We start from the raw sequence: 19,414 nt of genomic DNA, 5'->3' as shown, positions 1-19,414 counted from the left end.
CTCAGTGGTGTGCTGACTCTAACAGTTTGGGTGGACTCATTGATGTTCTATTGCCTTGCTTTCTTCATCTGTGAAATGGGGCTACATAAATACCTTCTGAGCATTTCTACAAAGGTTAACAAGTTTATACGTGCTAAATATGGACAGCAGCACCTGAAGTTAAATGCTAGGTAACACTGGAAGTGCAGGCAGAAAACTCAATAACTTTTTATTCTTATTGTTGCCTGCTAAAAGTGACTTTGGAGGCTGGTGTGTGGTGCAGTGGGTTAAAGCTGCTGTGTGTGACACCGGCATCCCAGATCAGAGTGCCAGTTTGAATCTTGACTGCTCCATATCTAATCCAGCTCCCTGCTAATGCACCTAGGAAGGCAGCAAAAGATGGCCCAAGTCGTTGGGTCCCTGCCACCCATGTGGGAGACCGAGATGGAGTTCTTGGCTCCCAGCTTTGGCGGGGCTCAGCCCTGGCTGTTGCAGCCACTTGGATATGAGCCAGCAGATGGAAGATCTTTCTGTCTCTGTCATCGTCTCTGTTTTTCTGGCTCTCACTCTCTGTTCCTTTCCCTTCAAATACGTAAATATTTAAATTTGTATCTCCTAAATACAACATTAGGAACATAGTAATTCTTCTCATACACTCTATCCCCCTCCTTTCATCCTCCCTCTCCTGTTTAGTCTGAGAAAGAAAAAAAGGAAAGAATGGAATAAAAAACTAAGAGAGCTATTCCTCAACAGTCTAGACAAGGGCTGTTCTACGTTATTGCTTCTCGAAGGTGATTTCATTTTTTTTGTCCCTTTCTCTTATCCCTTCCTTCGTCCTCCTTCTTCCTTTTAGAAACTTAATTGTCCTTAAAGAAGAACCCAAGGGCGATACATCTTTTGTGAGCTTTTAGACATAATTATAACTTATGAGACATAATAATATCTTCCATTTAATAAACTAAAAAGGAAGTGATTCTTGAGAACAAGTTTTACTATTAAGTCTCATGATACAACTCAAAGGCTCCAACATGGGAAGCAGTCCACTCAGGAGACTCACAGAATGACAATCACTTTAAGTAGCACTCTGACCTCAGAATTAGCCCTTGAGGCATTCTGGTCTGGCTGAAAAGCCCAGGGGAGCATGTCATGCATGGAAAGTCAAGACACTGGCAAAAATGACCTACATAAAGGATGCCTGTGGGTGAGACCCCAGTGGAAAGATGTGACCACCAAAGAAGGATATACTTTTCTCTAAAGGGAGGAGAGAACTTCTACTCAGCTTATGGACTCATTAAGCTAGTGGATCTAAAAGGCTTCCATAGCCAAGGCAGCTCATGTTGATAGCTTTGGGTGATCACTGATGTCATACATAAGAGTGTTATTTGTTAAATAAACAAGAGTCACTGTGTGTTACCTCCCACACAGGTCCTCTGTCCCCAGAGATTTTTATATATGTGTGTATATATATATATATATATAAAATATATAAATTAATATATATATATATTTTTAAACCAACTTTGACCCTCTCTAAGCCAACTTAGTTCTCCCATCTGTCTGTCTTATAATGGTATTTGGGAGGCCTGCAATTGACCTAACCCTGGCTGGTCTGGGGAACAGACGTAACCCCGACACCCAGTCTCTGGGCTGGTGTGTGGCACGTGTGTGGCACGTGTGTGGCCGGTGTGTGCAGAGAGAGCTTGTGGCTGCCTACTCCCTGTCAGCCCCTCATCGGTGACACATGATTCATGTGTATTGTCAGAAACATTTTATTTTTCAAAGAGCCAGCCAAAAGGAGTAAAATGGTTTACAAAATTGCAGAGTTAGGGGGCTGCGCCATGGAGCACTAGGTTAATCCTCCACCTGCGGCGCCAGCATCCCATATGGGTGCTGGTTCTAGTCCAGGTTGCTCCTCTTCCAGTCCAGCTCTCTGCTGTGGCCTGGAAAGGCAGTGGAGGATGGCCCAGGTCCTTGGGCCCCTGTACCCACGTGGGAGACCAGGAGGAAGCACCTGGCTCCTGGCTTCAGATCGGCGTAGCTCTGGCCATTGTAGCCATTTGGGGAGTGAACCAACGGAGGGAAGACCTTTCTCTCTGTCTCTTTCTCACTGTCTATAACTCTACCTGTCAAATAAAAAAACAAAATCTTTTTAAAAAATGGCAGAGTTAGGTTTCACGCCCAGGCGATTGGGCTCCCAAACCTCTGTTGCTGTCTCCTGGGCTCAGAGAACATCTGGTTACTCCAGAGCACATGCAGCTGCTTAGAACAGCTGGACCTCAACTGCAGTCGCACACGTACAGGGTAAACATGGCTGTGGCTGCAGACAGAGGGAGGCCGCTGGAGACAGGTGGCGGCTAGCTTCATTACCATGCGCACCTTGGAGCAGTGTATGGTGATGCTGGCTATCTCTGGCTCCACTGGCTGTACAGATATATCTCAACCCGTGTTTTCAAACATCTGGGATATTTTATAGTGGGAACTGCATGGGTGTTCATACGTATGCAGGTGGATGTCTGTTGGTGTATTAAGAGACGGGCAGGTGGGTGAGCCCGTTTTTCTGGGGAGAGGGTGCGTGGTCAGAGCTGTTCAGCTTGAGCAGGGCTGGCAGGTGGATTAATGGTCCTTCCCCTTCCACTTCCTCCTCTAGGGCGAAGCTGGTCCTGCAGGGCCCCCGGGGCCGCCTGGGACGGTAAGTAGCTCTGCTCATCTCCTCATCTGCATCCCCAAGGCGTGGGGCCCCTCCATACGCACACTTGGTTAGAAACACCTCCGTGTTAGAATTCCAGGAGCTCTGTCCCTCGGTCTCGCCTTCCAAAACCACAGAGGCACCCATGCTTATTGCTTACCTGAGCTAAGCATGAGGACCGTTCAGCAGAACGTGAGCCGGTTACGTGTGGGAAAGCTGAGGCCAAGGTGAGAATCAGTCTGTGATTCCATCTCAGTGACCCATGGCTGGGATTTGTTTCTCTCTCTGAGTGCCTGGGCCACAAGTATCCATAAGATTATGGCCTCTGATAATAGAACAAACAGAACCTCCTCTGTGCCACTCAGTAGTGTTTGCATCTTAGGTATGTTATTTAATCTCTAAAAGAACCCATTTTCTCCGTTATTTAAAAAATATTATACCCAGCTAACATGTATGTTTGTAGTGAAAATTCAGAGATACTGGGAAGCACTCGGAGTTCCTAGAACATCGGGAATGCTGAGCACAAAGCAGCTACTGCTGTTCTTGTTTGCCTAGCTCCCTGGAATTCCACAGCGAGGGCAGAGCTGGGCTGCTTTTTTCATGGAGCCTTTCTTCTCGGTCTGGAGAGTCTGTTTTGGGTAGGTAGTTTCAGGAGAGTTGAGTGACTTCCTGCCGTGGAGCTGAGCAGCCAAGTGCTGCAGGCACTGGGCAGTTAGCAAAGCAGAGAACTCCTCGGCGTGGATGTGGGGCTGGGGGAGGCCCATCACCCTGACCCCCCGTTAGCAATGTGGCAACTTGTTGTCCTCTGTGCTTTTGATCAAAGTAGAATGATTCCACAGCTCATTCTCCTCCTCGCGTATACCCTGACGGCAGGAGACTCACCTGTGCCGTGGGACGTTGGGAGCATCTCAGGGATTCAGGCCAGCACGGGCTCTGTCACTGTCTTGTTGAAGCGATAGCATCCTGTGTTGCTGGGCACACAGGACTGAGTGCTCCTGTTCCCTCTGTGTGAGGGCCAGTGGGTAACGTCTCTGTGAACGCTTCCTTGGTGCTGTCCGTACGTCCAGAAGCATAGATCTTCAGTTCACACAGTCCAGCTCCAGGATCTGACCTAGAGAAATAAGCAATTAACACCTATGCGCCTTAAAAGGCACGAAGACGTTGCACATGTCATGTCAGCGAAATCATGAACAATTAGAACTCATGTGACACAGAATACCCATATCACGAAGTCCTGTTTTAGAAATAAATACACAACATACTATTTATAAGGGGCCTTCAAAAAGTTCGTGGAAATGAATATTATGAAAAAAACTATGCATGAATTATTTTTTAAAAAAGTGTATCCTAATGAAATCATCTTTTAACTCTACTTTTCCAGGAACTTTTTGAAATACCCTCGTGTATGCTCTTGAACATATGTTGATATGCAAATAAAGTGCAAAAATCAATTTATGAATCACAGGGTAATCAATCCCTGTTCCAACAGAAGGAGCAGTAGGGGCCTCCTTAGGAGGTGACTGCTCAGCCCTGCACGCAGGAGGTGCCCTGCTCAGACCCTCTAGAACAGACCATCCACCTGTACCTGTGAAGAAGGCACGAGTCAGCAGCTGCCGAGAACAGTGCGTTTGCTGTCCCTGTTTGTCACGCTCGGCCCGGGTCCCCTGTTTCTGGTGGAGGTGCACAGAAAGGGCTCCAGGTGTGCTAGCCTGGACGTCAGCAGTTTTCTTGGGAGAGAGACTGGGGTTGGGCCCTGGACAGCAAGGGCAGGAGGCTGCTTTTCCCTCCCCTTTTGAACTCACTGTTTTAGGACCAGCATCTATGGTGTCCCTTTGTCCCTTTGCTCCTACTTCGGAGCCCTTAATGTGAGCCAGGTGTGGGCATGGCTCAGCCCCCCTGTTTCCTGCAGCCTGGCTACACCCTACTCACACAGTGGCTGGGGTGAACGTGTCGTGCGCTGTAGCCAGCAGGACTGGGGAAAGGAGCGAGGAGCAACAAGGGCGCCTCCCTTACGTTTGAGTGGAGGAGGCGGAAGGGGCGGCTTTGAACACTGACACGCAGCGGAGACCCGAATGGTCTCGGTCAGATCTAGGGAGAAGAGTGAACCAGGAGGCGTAAGGAACAGTATGTGCAAAACCGCCAAGGCTGGAGCAAGCAGGCCCCTGGGAACTGCCCAGCACAGCCTGGGGGGGTGGCAACGATGCTGTGGGGCCACTCTGTGGGGACCGTAGAGTGCGGAATTAAGGGTTTGACAGGAGCTGGGCGCTCCATGAGCTAGGCCCGCACTCTTGTTTCCTGTGCACCTGCACCCTGGCCAGGCACCTGGCAGGTGTGAGAAGGAAGCTTGGAGGACTCCAGCATCCCAGGTGCTGCCGAGTTGCTTGTGGGGCTTGCTCCCTTGCAGTCTTGGGAGACCCTGTTGCGCCCCACTTTGCTGATGGGGACATCACGGCCGACAGGACCTCCCAGGGCCACACAGGCCGTGGAGCTCAGGCCACGTGAGAGCAGACTGCAGAGGCTGACTGCCGTCACGACCTGCCTTCACACCTCCTCAGGGACGTTAAAGATGCCACTCCAGTTGTTCAAACGGGCAACGCGCAAAGGGAGCATTGGCGTTGTGTTCTTTTACTTGCTAAATTTCTCAGGAGCAGGTTTTGAAAATGAAGCCTGAGGCTCACTGATCTCCATCTTCCTAATTGCCCTGGTTTCCCTTTCAGACATCCCTGCTCACACCGCACCCAAGGATGCCGGTGAGTAGCAGTGGCCTTTTGGGTGTGGCACAGTGTCCCTCAGCCTGGCTGGGGTGTCCCTGTGCGGGCTGGGAGCGGGGCCTGGGCTGCGTTCCGACCCCCAGCCCCTTCATGCTCGTCGCTGTCAGGCTCCAGGGCTCTCAGACTTTGTCCTGGCAAAGGTGGGACAAAGACCCTACAAGGAACAGACTCCAGTGTCAGGCAGGGTGTCCCAGGGACCAAGGGCAAAGACCAGACCCCATTGCTGGGGTTTTGGGGACATGATGATTTGAAAGGGCAGAACGTTGAGGAATGGCAGGGGGCAGAGACGTCCCCATGGACACTGGCAGTGGAGGAGATCATAGATGGGGGTTCTGAAAGGGTCCTGGATCTCAGAGGGACTGCTCAGAGAACAGTAGAGACCCAAGCCACAGAGGGTCTGAGGACACTATGGACAGGGCGTGCTGATGGAGGGAAACTCACCCAGCTTCTTGCAGACCCTCAACCACTTACCAGAAGGCGTATGCCACCACTGCAATCCTAGGGAGTGTTTTCCTGCTTTGACCAACGGCTCATCTGAAAACAAGGTTTTCAGGATGTCTCCGTGCCGTTAGTGGCTCCAAAGCTCTGAGATGTGCCTTTGCTTGTTTCTCTGTGGTTCTCCTGCTGGTAGGACTTGACCTGCCACTGTGGAGGCACGCCCGCTGAGGGTCTGAGGTCGTGAGATCTCAATTCCAGCACTGGCTGCTTCCATCTTCTCTGTGTTAAGTAGATGCCCTGACAAAGCGCCACAGCACCCTGGGTCGGATGAAAAGGAACGGAGCAGGTGGAGAGGTAGAGCTGGGCCTTGTTGCCGGCTCATGGGGCACACGCATCACCTTCTGAGCTGGAGAAGGAATGGCCTGGCCTCTGCAGAAACCTCCTCTGTGCCAGGCACTGCAGAGTGCTTTGCAGAAGCAATTCCCGTTAAATTAGGTCTACGCGGTCAACCACATGGATCCCATTCAACAGATGTGCCGAGAGGGAGGACTGGGAGTACACCATGGGGCTTGGAGGGGAGGGCGGGCAGGAGCCGCCGTGGCGCGGTCTCCAGCTCGTGCGTAGAGAGGGGAGAGTGAGACCCACCATAGCACAGCCCTCCTGCAGTGGCTGCTCCACCAAGGACAGGCTGAGAGCTGGCCCGCCCCAGGCTCTCTCATTTAGATGTTGGATTCTGCTTTTGAGTTGCGTAGGGGATCCTATTGCCCAGACCTCCTGTGTGCCAAACTGCCTTCTACACCCAGGCAGATGCTTGGGGTCAGCACTCGATCCTGTTCCTTGAGGAAGGGCTGTGCACAGCTTTTCCAATGCACCTGCTTTCATGGTCAGTTGTTCTAGAGAGTTCCAGGGGCCTGGCCCTTTTTCCTTCAATGGCTCTTCTTGGCTGTACCTTCTCCGTGCCACTAATCTCCCCCAACCCCTTGTCTGTCCATCTTGCAGCCATGAAAGCTGAGGTCGGTGTACACAGCTACTTTGCCCATGGTTATATGGCTGATGACTCAGAGCCAGGGAGCCAGGCACATCTGTGTGGTTCCAAAGCCAAGGCTCTCTATACCACAGGCCCCATGCACAGTCCACTCCTGCAGGCTGGCCCTTCTGCTATGGAAACACCCACACCTGAGCCCTGGAGGCCTGAAGCCACCTGCCCGCTCACTGCCTTCCCGGCCCCTTGAAGTTGTAAGATGAGGATCTTGGGTCCTTGAGACTTCTTGGGGCAGTGTGTTAGGGAGCCTGGAGGTGGCACTGGCAGCCTAAGTGAGCCTGCACCTGCCCCCTGGATGGTTCTCTCCAAGGCTTTCCAGCCTGTGTCCTGACTGTTTCAGCAAGCGTTAGACCAGCCATGCTGGCTACCCAGAAGGTTCCCAAGACAGGGTCCCTTTGGCAAAGCATTCTCCCGGCTCCTCCATCGGGTGCAGGAAAGCCCCTGTCACACCCCAGAAGTTGTCCTGTTACTGTTTATTGAAGACCTGCCACATGCCAGCCCCTGAGCTGGAAGTCACACAAACCAAACCGCCCCAATGAATGTAAACTGCAGCCCAGCAGGTGCCCCAGAGAGAAAGCACTGCTTGATGAGGCTGGAGTGTCCGCTTCCCAAGGAGGTGACTCCTGGCCTTAGATCTGAAACAGGAGAAAAATTCTGAGTCCTACTGGAGTGGAGGGAGCCACCCTCTGGGCAGCCAGGGAACAGCCTTGGCCAGTGGGGACCAGCAGGGTGCAGGTGCAGGGCTGGGGTCTGCTGACGTGCACCGTGGAGGGTTGCTCTCACACCTGCTGTGTCCTCTGCTTCCTACCAACAGGGAGAACAAGGGCCCAAAGGAGAGAAGGGTGATCCGGGAGTGCCTGGGGAGCCGGTGAGTGCCCTGTGTCCCCTGCCCGGCTATCTTGAGACCAGGTCAGCTCTAGGTCTCAGCAGTCCAGTCCCCCACAGGGCAGCCCTTTCTCCTTCCTCAGGTCTCTGGCCATGTCTTCACGTTCTCACATCATACCCATTGCACACACTCCCACCTGACTCCACGTGCTCAGAGCTGCACTGGTTCATGGACAGCTTGTTTCATTGCAGGGACCGCAGGGCCATCCTGGAGACCTGGGGCCTCGGGGCCCTGCTGGACCACAGGTAAGAAAACCTTCCCTGCACCTGTGGGCTCTGAGACTGAGACCCCCGCCCCATGCTGGTGCTCCCAGTCCAGCCCGCCCCTCTTCCCTGGCATTTCCAGACTGTCCACCAGAGGGCACTGTTATGAGCCGCCAAGAGGCCCTCAGGGTGCCGGCCTGGGACCCTGGCTGCCCCTGCTCTGTTGGGTTGGCTGCGGCCGGCTCCAACCTCTCCTAAGACTCTGGTTTCCAGAGGATTTGTGGGTGCAGGGAGCAGTCCGCCTCCTCATCCCCGGATGCTGCCTGGTGGTTCTGGCTAAGACACCTGGCACACATTAGCCTCTTGGCTTTGTTATGTTCCAGGGTTTGCTTCCTCACTGGCCCTTTCTGGGGGTGGTTGCCGAGGTGGCCTGGGAGGCTGCATACTGTGTGGGGTGACCTCTGCCTAGTGCCCCTATGGGGACCAGCAGCCCTGGCCCTCTGAGTGTCCTTTCCATAAATGGACAGTGCTGGCACCTGTGACGGTGATGAGGATGGAGGCAAATCAGGCTCCCCAGGGGGCTGGGGGGTTTCTGACCCTTTAGACCCCACCCCCCATGCCCTGGTTTGGATCACTGGATTCTGACGAGACTTCCTGCCACAGGGTGAGGACGGCCTGGCCTGTGGTCCGTTAGCTGTCCTCTTTGTTTTCTGTGCAGGGTGCCAAGGGACAAGAAGGAGCACAAGGGGCTCCCGGAGCAGCTGGCAACCCTGTGAGTCCTGGCATCCTGCCTGCCTCAAAGGGGACCCCCGGAAGGGAAGGGCGGCTGGGGCCAGCACCTGCCCTGTGGCTCAAGGCTCTGGGCTCACGATGGGTGGCGGCACACTCGAGTGGCTGTGCAGGGCAGGGCCCTTAGGAGAGCACAGAGAGAGGGATGTTGTGGCCTCTGTGACATTCCTAGCTTTGCAGGGCTTTGTCCATGCACCCAACCCACAAAAGAAAGCCCCTTCCAAATGCACTGGCTGCTGCAAGCCACACACACACACACACACACACACGTACACCACATACATGTACATGCACACATATACACACACATGTACACACACACTTACACACTGGCTGAGTTTGCTACTCTGAGCTGTGTGTTCACGTGCACACATTCAAACAAGCACACAGGAGGGTTCGTGGAGAATGTGTATTATGAAAAAGCTGTGCCTGTGTCCCAAACTGATCTTGTTTCATTTTTCCATGAACTTTGTGACATACCCTTGTATTAAGATCCACACACATGCACACACACACATGTGCATGCACACATACACACGCATGTACAGACACATGTACACACACAGGCATATGTAACCCCAAACGTGCAGGTGCAATCAGGGAAATGCACACAGTCACGCGGGTGCCCTCCCAGCTCTCCTCTGCGGCTCCTGGCCCGCCCATCCTCAGGCCAGAGGCCTGGTGTGCTTGATCTTGATCGGGCTGGCACTTGTCCCTGGGGCTGCTTTGAATTCCATGTCATGGTCAGAGCCCCAAGGCCAGGCTTGTCCGTGGAGCTGGTGGAGGCAGGAGGCGGCTGACCCCCTGGGTCAGGAGTGGTGGAGGTCCTGAGAGCGCTGCCAGTGTCCAGGCTGCTCCAGGTGTGTCAGCTGCAATGACAGGGCTGTTCCTCCCTCTGGCTGAGTGGATGCCACAGAGGGGGCAGAGGCAGGGTCCACCCTGCCAGTGGAGACGACTCTAGAGCCAGCCCAGCCTGCAGGCAGTGGAAGCAGAGGGTAGACAAGAGGCTGGGAGCCTGAAGAGGCACAAAGCCCCGCGCAGTGGGAAGCAATGCCTGCAGGAAACAGGAAGAGCCTCCTGGACTGCCAAAGAGCTGCCTGCTTCCCATCTCCAACGGGGTTGGCCCACCTGGAGCGCCCTCACCCGTGTCCCCTCCTGCAATCAAACCCACTCCCTGTGGGAAGCAGCCCCTGCTTCCACACACCTGCTCCCGCCGTGTGCCCTCGGAACGGCACCCTCCCAGCAGGGCGCAGATTGAAACAGTCCGGCCGAGGTCCCCTGGGACGTGTGCTTGCCCGTGAGCTCTGTCCTCTGCCTCCCTGGCTGTCACTCTTTGCATCCTGTGCCTTCAGGAATCCCTCTTCCATGCAGCCCGAGGTCCAGCGGGGCCCAGCCCTTGGCCTCTCTCTGTCCTCCAGGGCTGGTTCACACCATTCCAGCTGACCCCCTTATCTCATGGCCTTTTTCTGGGGAGCAACCCGGACTGGACTGAGTTACTGGAATTAAGACTTATTCTATGCATCTGCTCTCCCACAATATGGCGCTGGGAGAGGAGCAAACAGCTTCTACCCAGCTGCCTCTCACCAACTTGACAAGCTGCAGGAGCTGCTCCTGATTGGAGGAGAGCAGCATACTCGGCGTGTGAGTAGCAGAGTTGGGATTGGTGGAAGAGGACTATAAAGGAGGAGAGAGACAACATGCACCAGGAACATCTAAGGGGAACATCTATCTGAAGGAACACCTGAGCAGCCCCTGAGAGAGCCGGCTGGCGGTGTGCCGCTCCCCCGCGGAAGTGGGGAATGTGGCAGGGGGAACCGCCCTTCCACGGAGGTGGAAGGGTTGGTAGCCAACCCAGGAAGAACCAGCAGTAAACCCGGGGAGGGCCGAGCAGACAAAAGAACAGCGCAGGGTCCTGTGTCCTTCCTCCACGAAGACGGGGAGCGACACTTTTCTCTGCACCTCAGATATGAACAGTTTGTTCCATGTCCAGGGTTTCCTTTGTCCTGCCTTCAGGTCACAGGCCAAACCTCACCTAAGATCCCTGTCCCTGGCTGGGTCTGGCCTCCCTCTCTGCCTGCCCCTGCCTGATGCATACCCCTGTCCACTTTTGCTCTTGGTGTCAAGGAATTGTCTAGAGTCCTCCTGTCTCCTACCCCCGAGCCAGGAGCCCACTCACTCTATCAGGGGAGGGAGGAGGGGTGGAGCAGAGGAGGAGGGGGAGGAGGGAGGAGTGGGAGGTGCATGACATCTGGGGGATGTCCAGGTTGGAAGCAGTCTCCATGGACCACGGAGACAGCGTATGAAGCAGGTTTGGATAGTGGTTGGGGACAACTGTCACCATTGTACCTCTGACCTTTCTAAACCTCTTCTGTCTCTGAACAGGGCGCTCCTGGACCTGTGGGCTCCCCTGGCCTCAGCGGCCCCCCGGGAAGTGTGGTGAGTGACAGCAGAAGGCAAGGCCCCAGTGTCGGTTGTGCCGGCCAGGTTCACCCACCAAGTTCGCTTAATTATCCTTCCTGAAGCTCACAGGTGTGGGCGGCTGTGCCCCCATGCACAGGTGGAAGGGAAGCCAGGACATGCTAAGAAAAGCACACAGAAAACTCACAAAGCTGGGCCCCGGGGCACTTCGGTCTCTGGGCGGGAGACTGCTTGTCTGTAACTGCAGCAAGTCTGCGCGTGGTGCTGATGTTGGAGTCAGTGCCACAGCTTGCCTTAGAGGAAACAGCAGGAACTGAGGGAGTAAGGATTCCCTGACCCACACCTGGACTCCAGTCCCAGCTCATCCACGGCTTTCAGACCCTGGCGAGCCACTCCTGGAGGCCTCAGCCTTTTCGTCTGCACAGTGGGCACAGTGGGTTGTGCTGGTTCACCTTTGAGGCCTGCCCCTCCCTCGTCTGCTACTGCACGAGCTGCCGGAGTCAGCGTGAACACCGATTTAGACTCTGCTGTTGCTCGTGGGACACCTGATGGCCTCGTGTCCAGGGCCCCAGAGAATTCTTCCTCCTGGGGCCCGTTTACCCATCACCCTCACAGGTGGCAGTCACAGCAGTTGAGGGGACAGGTTCTGGGCGGTCGGCTCCAGGGATCTCGCTACAATGAGTGCACGTGTTTGGTGGACACTATTGTCGTGCCCGCTTTACACAGCAGCAAACTGAGGCATGGGGAAACTGAGCCACATATTAAGTGGTTGCAGTGGATGCTACGGAAACTTTCCTGAATAGCCTCTCTCTTCCCAGCGTGTGCACACCTCCAGCAGCCAGCCCTGCCTTCCCTCACCTCTGGGTGTGTCTGGCCTCTGGAGAGCACCTGTACAGCCACAGCTGGCCACTAGCAGCACCGGCAGCAGCCTTGAGTCCATGAGTGTAGAAGGAGCCCAGCCCCTTTGCCCTGCAGGGGAGTGGCTCTGAGGGTGCCTCCCCCATGCACTGAGCTCCAGTATCGGAATGTGTGTTCAGGTGCTGCTGTCCCCTTTCTCACATCTGTTTCCCTGGGATTCTTCATTTGAACCTTGTCTTATAGCCTCTGGTAACTCCACACGTGCTGGCCATGCAGGTGCCCTGATGCTGAACCTGTGATCTTAGTCATCTCCGCCCACCCTGGTGTGCACTCTAGGCTGGGCCCTGCTCGCCGAGAGCTCATGGTCCAGGGACGGAGGCAGAGGGTAGAGGCAGAGCGTGCCGGCTGTTGGGAGCTTTGATGGTCAAGTGCAGGGTCGGACTCCAGGAGGAGCTGCTGTGGCAGGCAGGGTGGGGGTGGAGCCTCAGGAATGTAGGTCAGGGAAGGGGAACAGGTGGGCAGAGCTGAGCTGTTGATTGAGCCGGGCACAAGCCATCATGAAATTCACCTTAGTCTTCTTTCTCCAGGGTCCTCCTGGCCTCAGAGGCCCCCCTGGGAAAGACGGGGAGCGCGGTGAGAAGGTAAGAGCCATGCAGTCTCCCAGCCGCACTGCTCAGGCCTGTGTTAGCACCCGGGCTCAGAAAGGACTTTCCGAGTGGTGGGGCGAGGAGGTGGTGCCGTCTCGTGCTGAATCCTCACCCCAGACCTGGGGCTCAGGTTGATGCCTGTTTTAGAGATGTGGAGACAGAGGTCAGTGATTTGTCCTACGCATAGCTGGTAGGCTGCAGAGCTGCATCTGTCTAATTCCTGTTTTCTCTCAGTCCAATGCACCAACTTACCCATTGCACACCTTCACAAGCTGGGAGAAAGAGGTTCGGTTCTTTTATTTTTTTCTGTTTATTAACTTTTTATTACATTTTGGGCTGAAGACTAAGTGTATTTTTTTAAACTTTATTTAGTAAATATAATTTTCCAAAGTACAGTTTACGGATTACAATGGCTTCCCCCCCCGCCATAACTTCCCTCCCACCCGCACCCCTCTCATCTCCCATTCCCTCTCCCATTCCATGCACATCAAGATTCATTTTCAATTATCTTTATATACAGAAGATCGATTTAGTGTATATTAAGTAAAGATTTCATCAGTTTGCACCCACACAGAACATAAAGTGTAAAGTACTGTTTGAGTACTAGTTATAGCATTACTTCACATTGGACAACACATTAAAGACAGAGATCCTACATGAGGAGTAAGTACACAGTGACTCCTGTTGTTGACTTAACAATTTGACACTCTTGTTTATGGTGTCGGTAATCACCCTAGGCTCTAGTCATGAGTTGCCAAGGCTATGGAAGCCTCTTGAGTTCGCAAACTTCGATCTTATTCTGACAGGGTCATAGTCAAAGTGGAAGTTCTCTCCTCCCTTCAGAGAAAGGTACCTCCTTCTTTGATGGCCTGTTCTTTCTATTGGGATCTCACTCACAGAGATCTTTCATTTAGGTTTGTTTGTTTTTTTTTTTTTTTTTTTTTTTTTTTTTTTTTTTGCCAGAGTGTCTTGGCTTTCCATGCCTAAAATACTCTCATGGGCTCTTCAGCCAGATCCGAGTGCCTTAAGGGCTGATTCTGAGGCCAGAGTGCTGTTTAGGACATCTGCCATTCTATGAGTCTGCTGTGTATCCTGCTTCCCATGTTGGATTGTTCTCTCCCTTTTTGATTCTATCAGTTGGTATTAGCAGACACTAGTCTTGTTTGTGTGATCCTTTTGACTCTTAGACCTATCAGTGTGATCAATTATGAACTGAAATCGATCACTTGGACTAGTGAGATGGCATTGATACATGCCACCTTGATGGGATTGTATTGGAATCCCCTGGCACGTTTCTAACTCCACCATTTGGGGCAAGTCCGATTGAGCATGTCCCAAATTGTACATCTCCTGCCTCTCTTATTCCCACTCTTATATTTAACAGGGATCACTTTTCAGTTAAATTTTAGGAAGAAGAGACTTAGTGTCCCCGATAGCAACATACTATTGGCTGGGGAGGACTGACTGCCTTTGCATGCATCTCCCACCAGGGCTTTAGGAAGTCTCCGATGTTTAAGGGGGTCATTGAACTTAAGGCACCCGAGATCCTCGCTGGGATCAGCTTCAGGTGCAATAATGGTGACCCAAGTCACACACCAGGGCCCATGTCCTGGTTGTGTCTAATCTAGGGGAACAGCAGTGGATCTCAGCTAAAGGCAACTTAGCCACATCCCAGGATTTGTCGGGAGATATTTTGGTTGTCACCCTTGGGAGGAGGGACCAGGGATTCTGCTAAAGTTTCACAATATCCAGGACAGCCCACCCCACTCCAAACCCCTGAAACACGTGCAGAGGAATTGTCCACCCCAGACTGGGAAATCCTGCTCTGCATAACAGGCACCTCTCTGCACCTGAGTTTCCTCACTTGTCAAATGAGGTTGGTAGTGTGTAGATCGCAGGTTGTAAAGATTAGGTGGAGAATGGGAAGGCAGGTGCAGGGGGCCCAGCGGAAGACAGGTGACCAGGGGCAATGCTGGATCTCTCCTGGCCTTCCCAGATAAGCAGGGGTCACTCACAGTGGGGGCAGTGCCCAGCACTCCCAGGGAACCAGCCACAGACGCCCCTGCCAGCAAACAAATGTCTAAACATAATAGCAACTCCTCAGTCCCCTTTGCCTGGAGCCTTGTGAAGGAGGGATCCTTTATCGCTTATATTTTTGCAAATTATTTTTTAAAGATTTATTTATTTGAAAGTTAACAGGGGAGAGAGAGAGAGATCTTCCATCTGCTAGTTCACCACCCAAATGGCTGCAATGGCCAGGTCTAGGCCAGGCCAAATCCAGGAGCTTCTTCCAGGTCTCCCACATGGGAGCTGGATTGGAAGTGGAACAACCAAGACTCAAACTGGTGTTCATATGGGATGCCAGCATTGCAGGTGGTGACTTTACCCATGTGCCACAACGCTGGCCCCTATTTTTGCAAATTCTAACAAGAGTAGATGCAGTTTGTATTTTGGCAGGAAGGTTCAGTTTATAAATACTGTCTCAGAGGGGGGAAAAGTGATGTATTGTGGAGAAAAATGATTAGCCTGTGGAAACACCATGAGTTTTGGAGTGTTGGTTGAGCACACCTTTGATATTAGCCCTTATGTGATGCAGGTGCTAAAATTTTTAAAAAGATATATTAGCATCTTAGACTGCAGTCGTGAGAATAGAACCCCAGATGAAGGGAAGTGAAAACAATGCCCCGGCCCCTTCTGCCGTCCCTGTTGGTCCCATGACTGAGGATGGCACACTGGACCTAGGGTGCTGGCCACTTATCGGGGTGATCAAGACATTGGGGTTTTCAAGGCAGCCACTTAACACAGAGGTTAAATTGCCACGTGGGATGCCCACACCCCATATCAGAGTGCCTGGGTTTGAGTTCTGGCTCTGATGATTTCAGCTTCCTACCAGTACGCACCCTGGGAGGCAGCAGGTAATGGCCCAAGTACTTGGGTCTCTGTGTATCCACCCAGAGTTCCCCGCATCTAGGAATTTGGGGAGTAAACCAGTGAATAAGAGCTTACTCTTTTTTCTCTCTTTCTCTTGTTCTCTGCCTCTAAACAATGCTTTTAGAGGTTGTTGTTCTAAGAGCAGCCAAGCACACATTAATGAAATCAGTCCCACAATCAAGATGTCGTTTTCCTCACCCCAAGCTTCCTGATAGCTGTTCATGGTGCCAGGCTCTCACCTGACTTTCTGCATTTCGTCATCATACAGCAGTTTGCATTTTCTGGGACCTAATATTAATGGAATCAAACATGTACCTATTATCTGGCTCCTTTCAGATGAAATAACAATATTAGAGTCATCTATTTGGTTCTGTGTAGCAGTCGCTGGCTGGTTTTTAGGGCTGGGCCCTGTCCCGCTGCTTGAACAGAACACGGTTTGTAACGGGCCTGTGGATTGCTTCCTATGTGGGAAGCTAGGGACTATAACCAGGACCGGTTGAGCCTTCTAAACCCAGATCAGAGGGCTGTTGGCACATACGACCTCTAGGGGGAGCCAGACACCTCTCATTGGCTGAGCACAAGCCCTGGCTGAATGCCCAGGTGCAGGTAGGACCCAGAAGGGCATCTCCAGCACCTTGCAAAGCAGTAAAAGCCCCTCGCGATGCTTGCCCTCCTCCCCGCTGTGTCCTGCGGATGGCCTGGGCTCGGGGAAGCTGATCCCACGGCTTGCAGAGGAGCCCCACCGTCCCTTGCTCTGCCATCCTGTCTCGTCTCTCCTCATTCTAATCACCGAGATGGTAGCTCGTGTCAGCAGAGCCCTGTCTGGGTGGATGCGTCTCTGCCTCTTAGGGTTCTACCTGGCGCTGCACATGGGGCCGTTCATAGCTCCACTCCCGCAGCAGATCCTGGCTCAAGCACTCACTGCCCACTCGGGAGCCCCGAGCTGGGTTCGTGTCCTCGAGGCTCTAGTGTATGAGGAGGGCTAGCCTTTGTCTGCAGAGCTCCAGGGGACAACTGTGTGTCAGGTCCATGTCCTGAGGTGTCAGAGAGAGCTGTCCTGGCCGTTCGCTAGCCTCCGGCTGCCCCAGGAGGCATGAGCAGCCTGGGAAGGGGTTGAGCTCTCAGCTCCCCGAGGAATGGGTGGGTCTTGCAGTGGGTGGCCGCTTCACGAGTGGTCACTGAAGTCCTTCCTCTTTCCCTGCCCCACTTGGTGCTACTTTGCTGAGGCTGCCGTAACCAAGTGTCACAGCTGGGGTGGCCCGAGCTGCTGCCATGGTCGTCTCATGCCTCTGGAGGCTGGGAGGCGTGACTCAGGGTGTCAGCAGGGCCTTGACAGAGTTTGCACATCGCCTTCTTCTCTACATGGCTGTGGCCAGTGCACCTGAGTGAGAGGACGCCAGAGTCCCACTGGACATTCACCCTCCAGCATGATCTCCTCCTCATTTAATTTGCAAACCTCCCAGGAGCCCGTTGAGGTACTGGGAGTTAAGGCTGTCAACACAGAGACTCTGGGGGAGCACAGTTCTACACAGGACACACAAATTCCAGTCCTTGCTCCTGCGCCCCGGACAGATGGTCTCGTGGGGCAGCCCCAGGAAACCTGTGAACCCACCTAGGCTGGGTCCCCAGTGCAACGCTTCCCTGTGCCTGCCCTTCACCCTGGAAAATGCCTGTTTTCCTTCTAGGGAGCAGCGGGGGAAGACGGGAACCCAGGGCCAGCTGGCCCCCGTGGGGACCCCGGAGCTCCGGGACTACCTGGGCCGCCTGGCGAAGGAAAGGACGGAGAGCCGGTGAGTGGCAGCCCAGGGGGAGGTCTCTGTGCCTGCGGCACCTAGGGCAAAACAGGCAAGGAAAGAGAACAAGTGGCTCACTACGAAACCTAGAAGGGACTGAGTCACAGCTCCCTGGGCTGGCTGAGAAAGGGGCCGTGTGTGGGTGATGAGCCTGTTGGTGTGCACTCACTCCAGTGGGCCTGCCCTATGTACACCATGTTTCTTCCTCTGCATGCATACCCATGGGAAAGTTAATTCATTAATCAGGCATGGGAAGATAGCAACGATAATTAATAACATTAAGCGGTTATAACAATCTGCTGCCAGGAAAGCTTTTGAGAGCTTATGAATTATTTCTGGAAATTTCCATTTAATATTTGGAGGCCCCAGTTGACCACATTTAACTGAGACCACAGAAAGCAAAGCCATGGATGAAGGGATGGTGTGTGTTTCAGGGATGCTGACTGTGTGCCAGGTGTGGCTGGGTGCTGGGGGCACCGAGGTGGACTTGTCTATGCCCTTGAGACACAATCGAGGGGAGACAGTCGTGCAGACACACACCTGTTGCTCCCAACAGCCCATGGGTCTGTGCACATAGAATCAGGCTTCCTTGGTCCTCTGGGGCCCTTTGAGAAAATACTTCCAAGAGCAGAATTGTGGTGCTGATTCTGGTCATGAGCACCCATCATGCAAAACCCGACATTGAAGAGCCTGTCCCATGGCTAACCCCAGGTCTCTGTATCATCAAGAAGAGACAGCATGGACCTTGGCATCAGTTGAGCCTGACATTGAGACTTGGCCGTGCCTCTTCCCCCAAGGGAAGGCCAGCAGAGAGGCTGAGAGACTTGCTCGAGGCCAACACAGCAGCAGAGGCAGAGTGAGGCTCTGTTTCCCTGGCACAGGTCAGGTCAGTGTGAGAGGATCTGCAGGGGTCTCGCCCACACCACGCACATGCACACAGCTGGCACATGCTGGCGGCTCAGTGCTCTCTCTCTCAGTCCCCTAATTGTCCTTGCATGGTTCCTTTCCAGGGACTCCGTGGCTCACCTGGGTTACCTGGACCTATGGGAACAAAGGTAAGTACTTGTCCAAGCAAACTGTGGATGCCAGGGTTTGTACTTTAGATATACAGAATTTTTTTAAAGTCTTATTTATTTGAAAGACAGGATTACAGAGAGATGGAGATCAAGATCTTCCAACTGCTGGTTCACTCCCCAAATGACCACGATAGCTGGAGTTGGGTTAGACTGAAGCCGTGAGCCAGGAATCCCATGTGGGTCTCCTGCATGGGTGGCAGGGGTCCATGTACTTGGGCCATCTTCCTTTGCTTTCCCCGGCGCATTAGCAGGAAGCTGGATCAGAAGTGGAGCAGCAGGACTCAGACCATCACTGAGAAGGGATGCGGGCATCACAGGCAGCAGCGTATCCTGCGCCACAGTGCCATTTTCTTCTAGTACCTTTGGTCACTTCAGTCCACTTCCCCTTTTTCTGGACTGAAGGTTCTCTGACTTTGTTTAAAAGATTTATTTTATTCACTTGAAAGGCAAAGTTAGAGACAGACACAGAGAGAAGGAGAAACCTGCCATCCACTGGTTCACCCCCCAAATGGCAGCAGAAGCATTAGCAGGGAGCTGGATCAGAAGTGGAGCAGCTGGGACTTGAATCCATGCCCATATAGAATGTTGGCATCACAGGCGGTGGGCTTTTACCCGCTACGCCACAATACCAACCCTGGTTCTCTGACTCTCAGCTGCTGCATTGAAGTTGCACACAGTTGGTGCTTAATCAGTGCTCAGAGACTAACTGAAATTGAAAGACTCTGGCTTTCAGTTGGCAGAGTGTAGACTCAAGCAGTCTTATGTTATTGTCTAATTGTGCTTAGAGGTGAATTTGAATTTCAGAGAGTTCCACAATAAAGCTGATTTCTCATTCACACCACGTCCAGTGTGGGTCCTGGTGTGGGGGGTGTTCTGACCTGTCTAGGACTTGAACTT

The 19,414-nt window shown here is 53.1% G+C and overlaps 1 protein-coding gene across 2 annotated transcripts in view; it reads left to right on the top strand.

The window, feature by feature from the left end:
• The window catches only part of COL22A1 (collagen type XXII alpha 1 chain), a 261,951-nt gene that overhangs the window by 155,103 nt on the left and 87,434 nt on the right, over positions 1-19,414 (top strand). For both annotated transcript variants that reach the window (XR_011389346.1, XM_051844068.2), the window contains exons 31-39: positions 2,627-2,668; positions 5,383-5,415; positions 7,731-7,784; positions 7,994-8,047; positions 8,724-8,777; positions 11,177-11,230; positions 12,658-12,711; positions 17,334-17,438; positions 18,452-18,496. Coding sequence is in view for 1 of the 2 variants with exons in the window: in XM_051844068.2 (XP_051700028.2) it covers positions 2,627-2,668; positions 5,383-5,415; positions 7,731-7,784; positions 7,994-8,047; positions 8,724-8,777; positions 11,177-11,230; positions 12,658-12,711; positions 17,334-17,438; positions 18,452-18,496 (495 nt within the window). In the remaining variant the exon portion in view is untranslated. The remainder of the gene's footprint in view (positions 1-2,626; positions 2,669-5,382; positions 5,416-7,730; positions 7,785-7,993; positions 8,048-8,723; positions 8,778-11,176; positions 11,231-12,657; positions 12,712-17,333; positions 17,439-18,451; positions 18,497-19,414) is intronic.

This window comes from Oryctolagus cuniculus, chromosome 6, assembly GCF_964237555.1.
Source record: "Oryctolagus cuniculus chromosome 6, mOryCun1.1, whole genome shotgun sequence".
Lineage (NCBI taxonomy): Eukaryota > Metazoa > Chordata > Mammalia > Lagomorpha > Leporidae > Oryctolagus > Oryctolagus cuniculus.
Note: the sequence above shows the minus strand (reverse complement) of the source record. Positions and strands in the feature narration are given on the sequence as shown.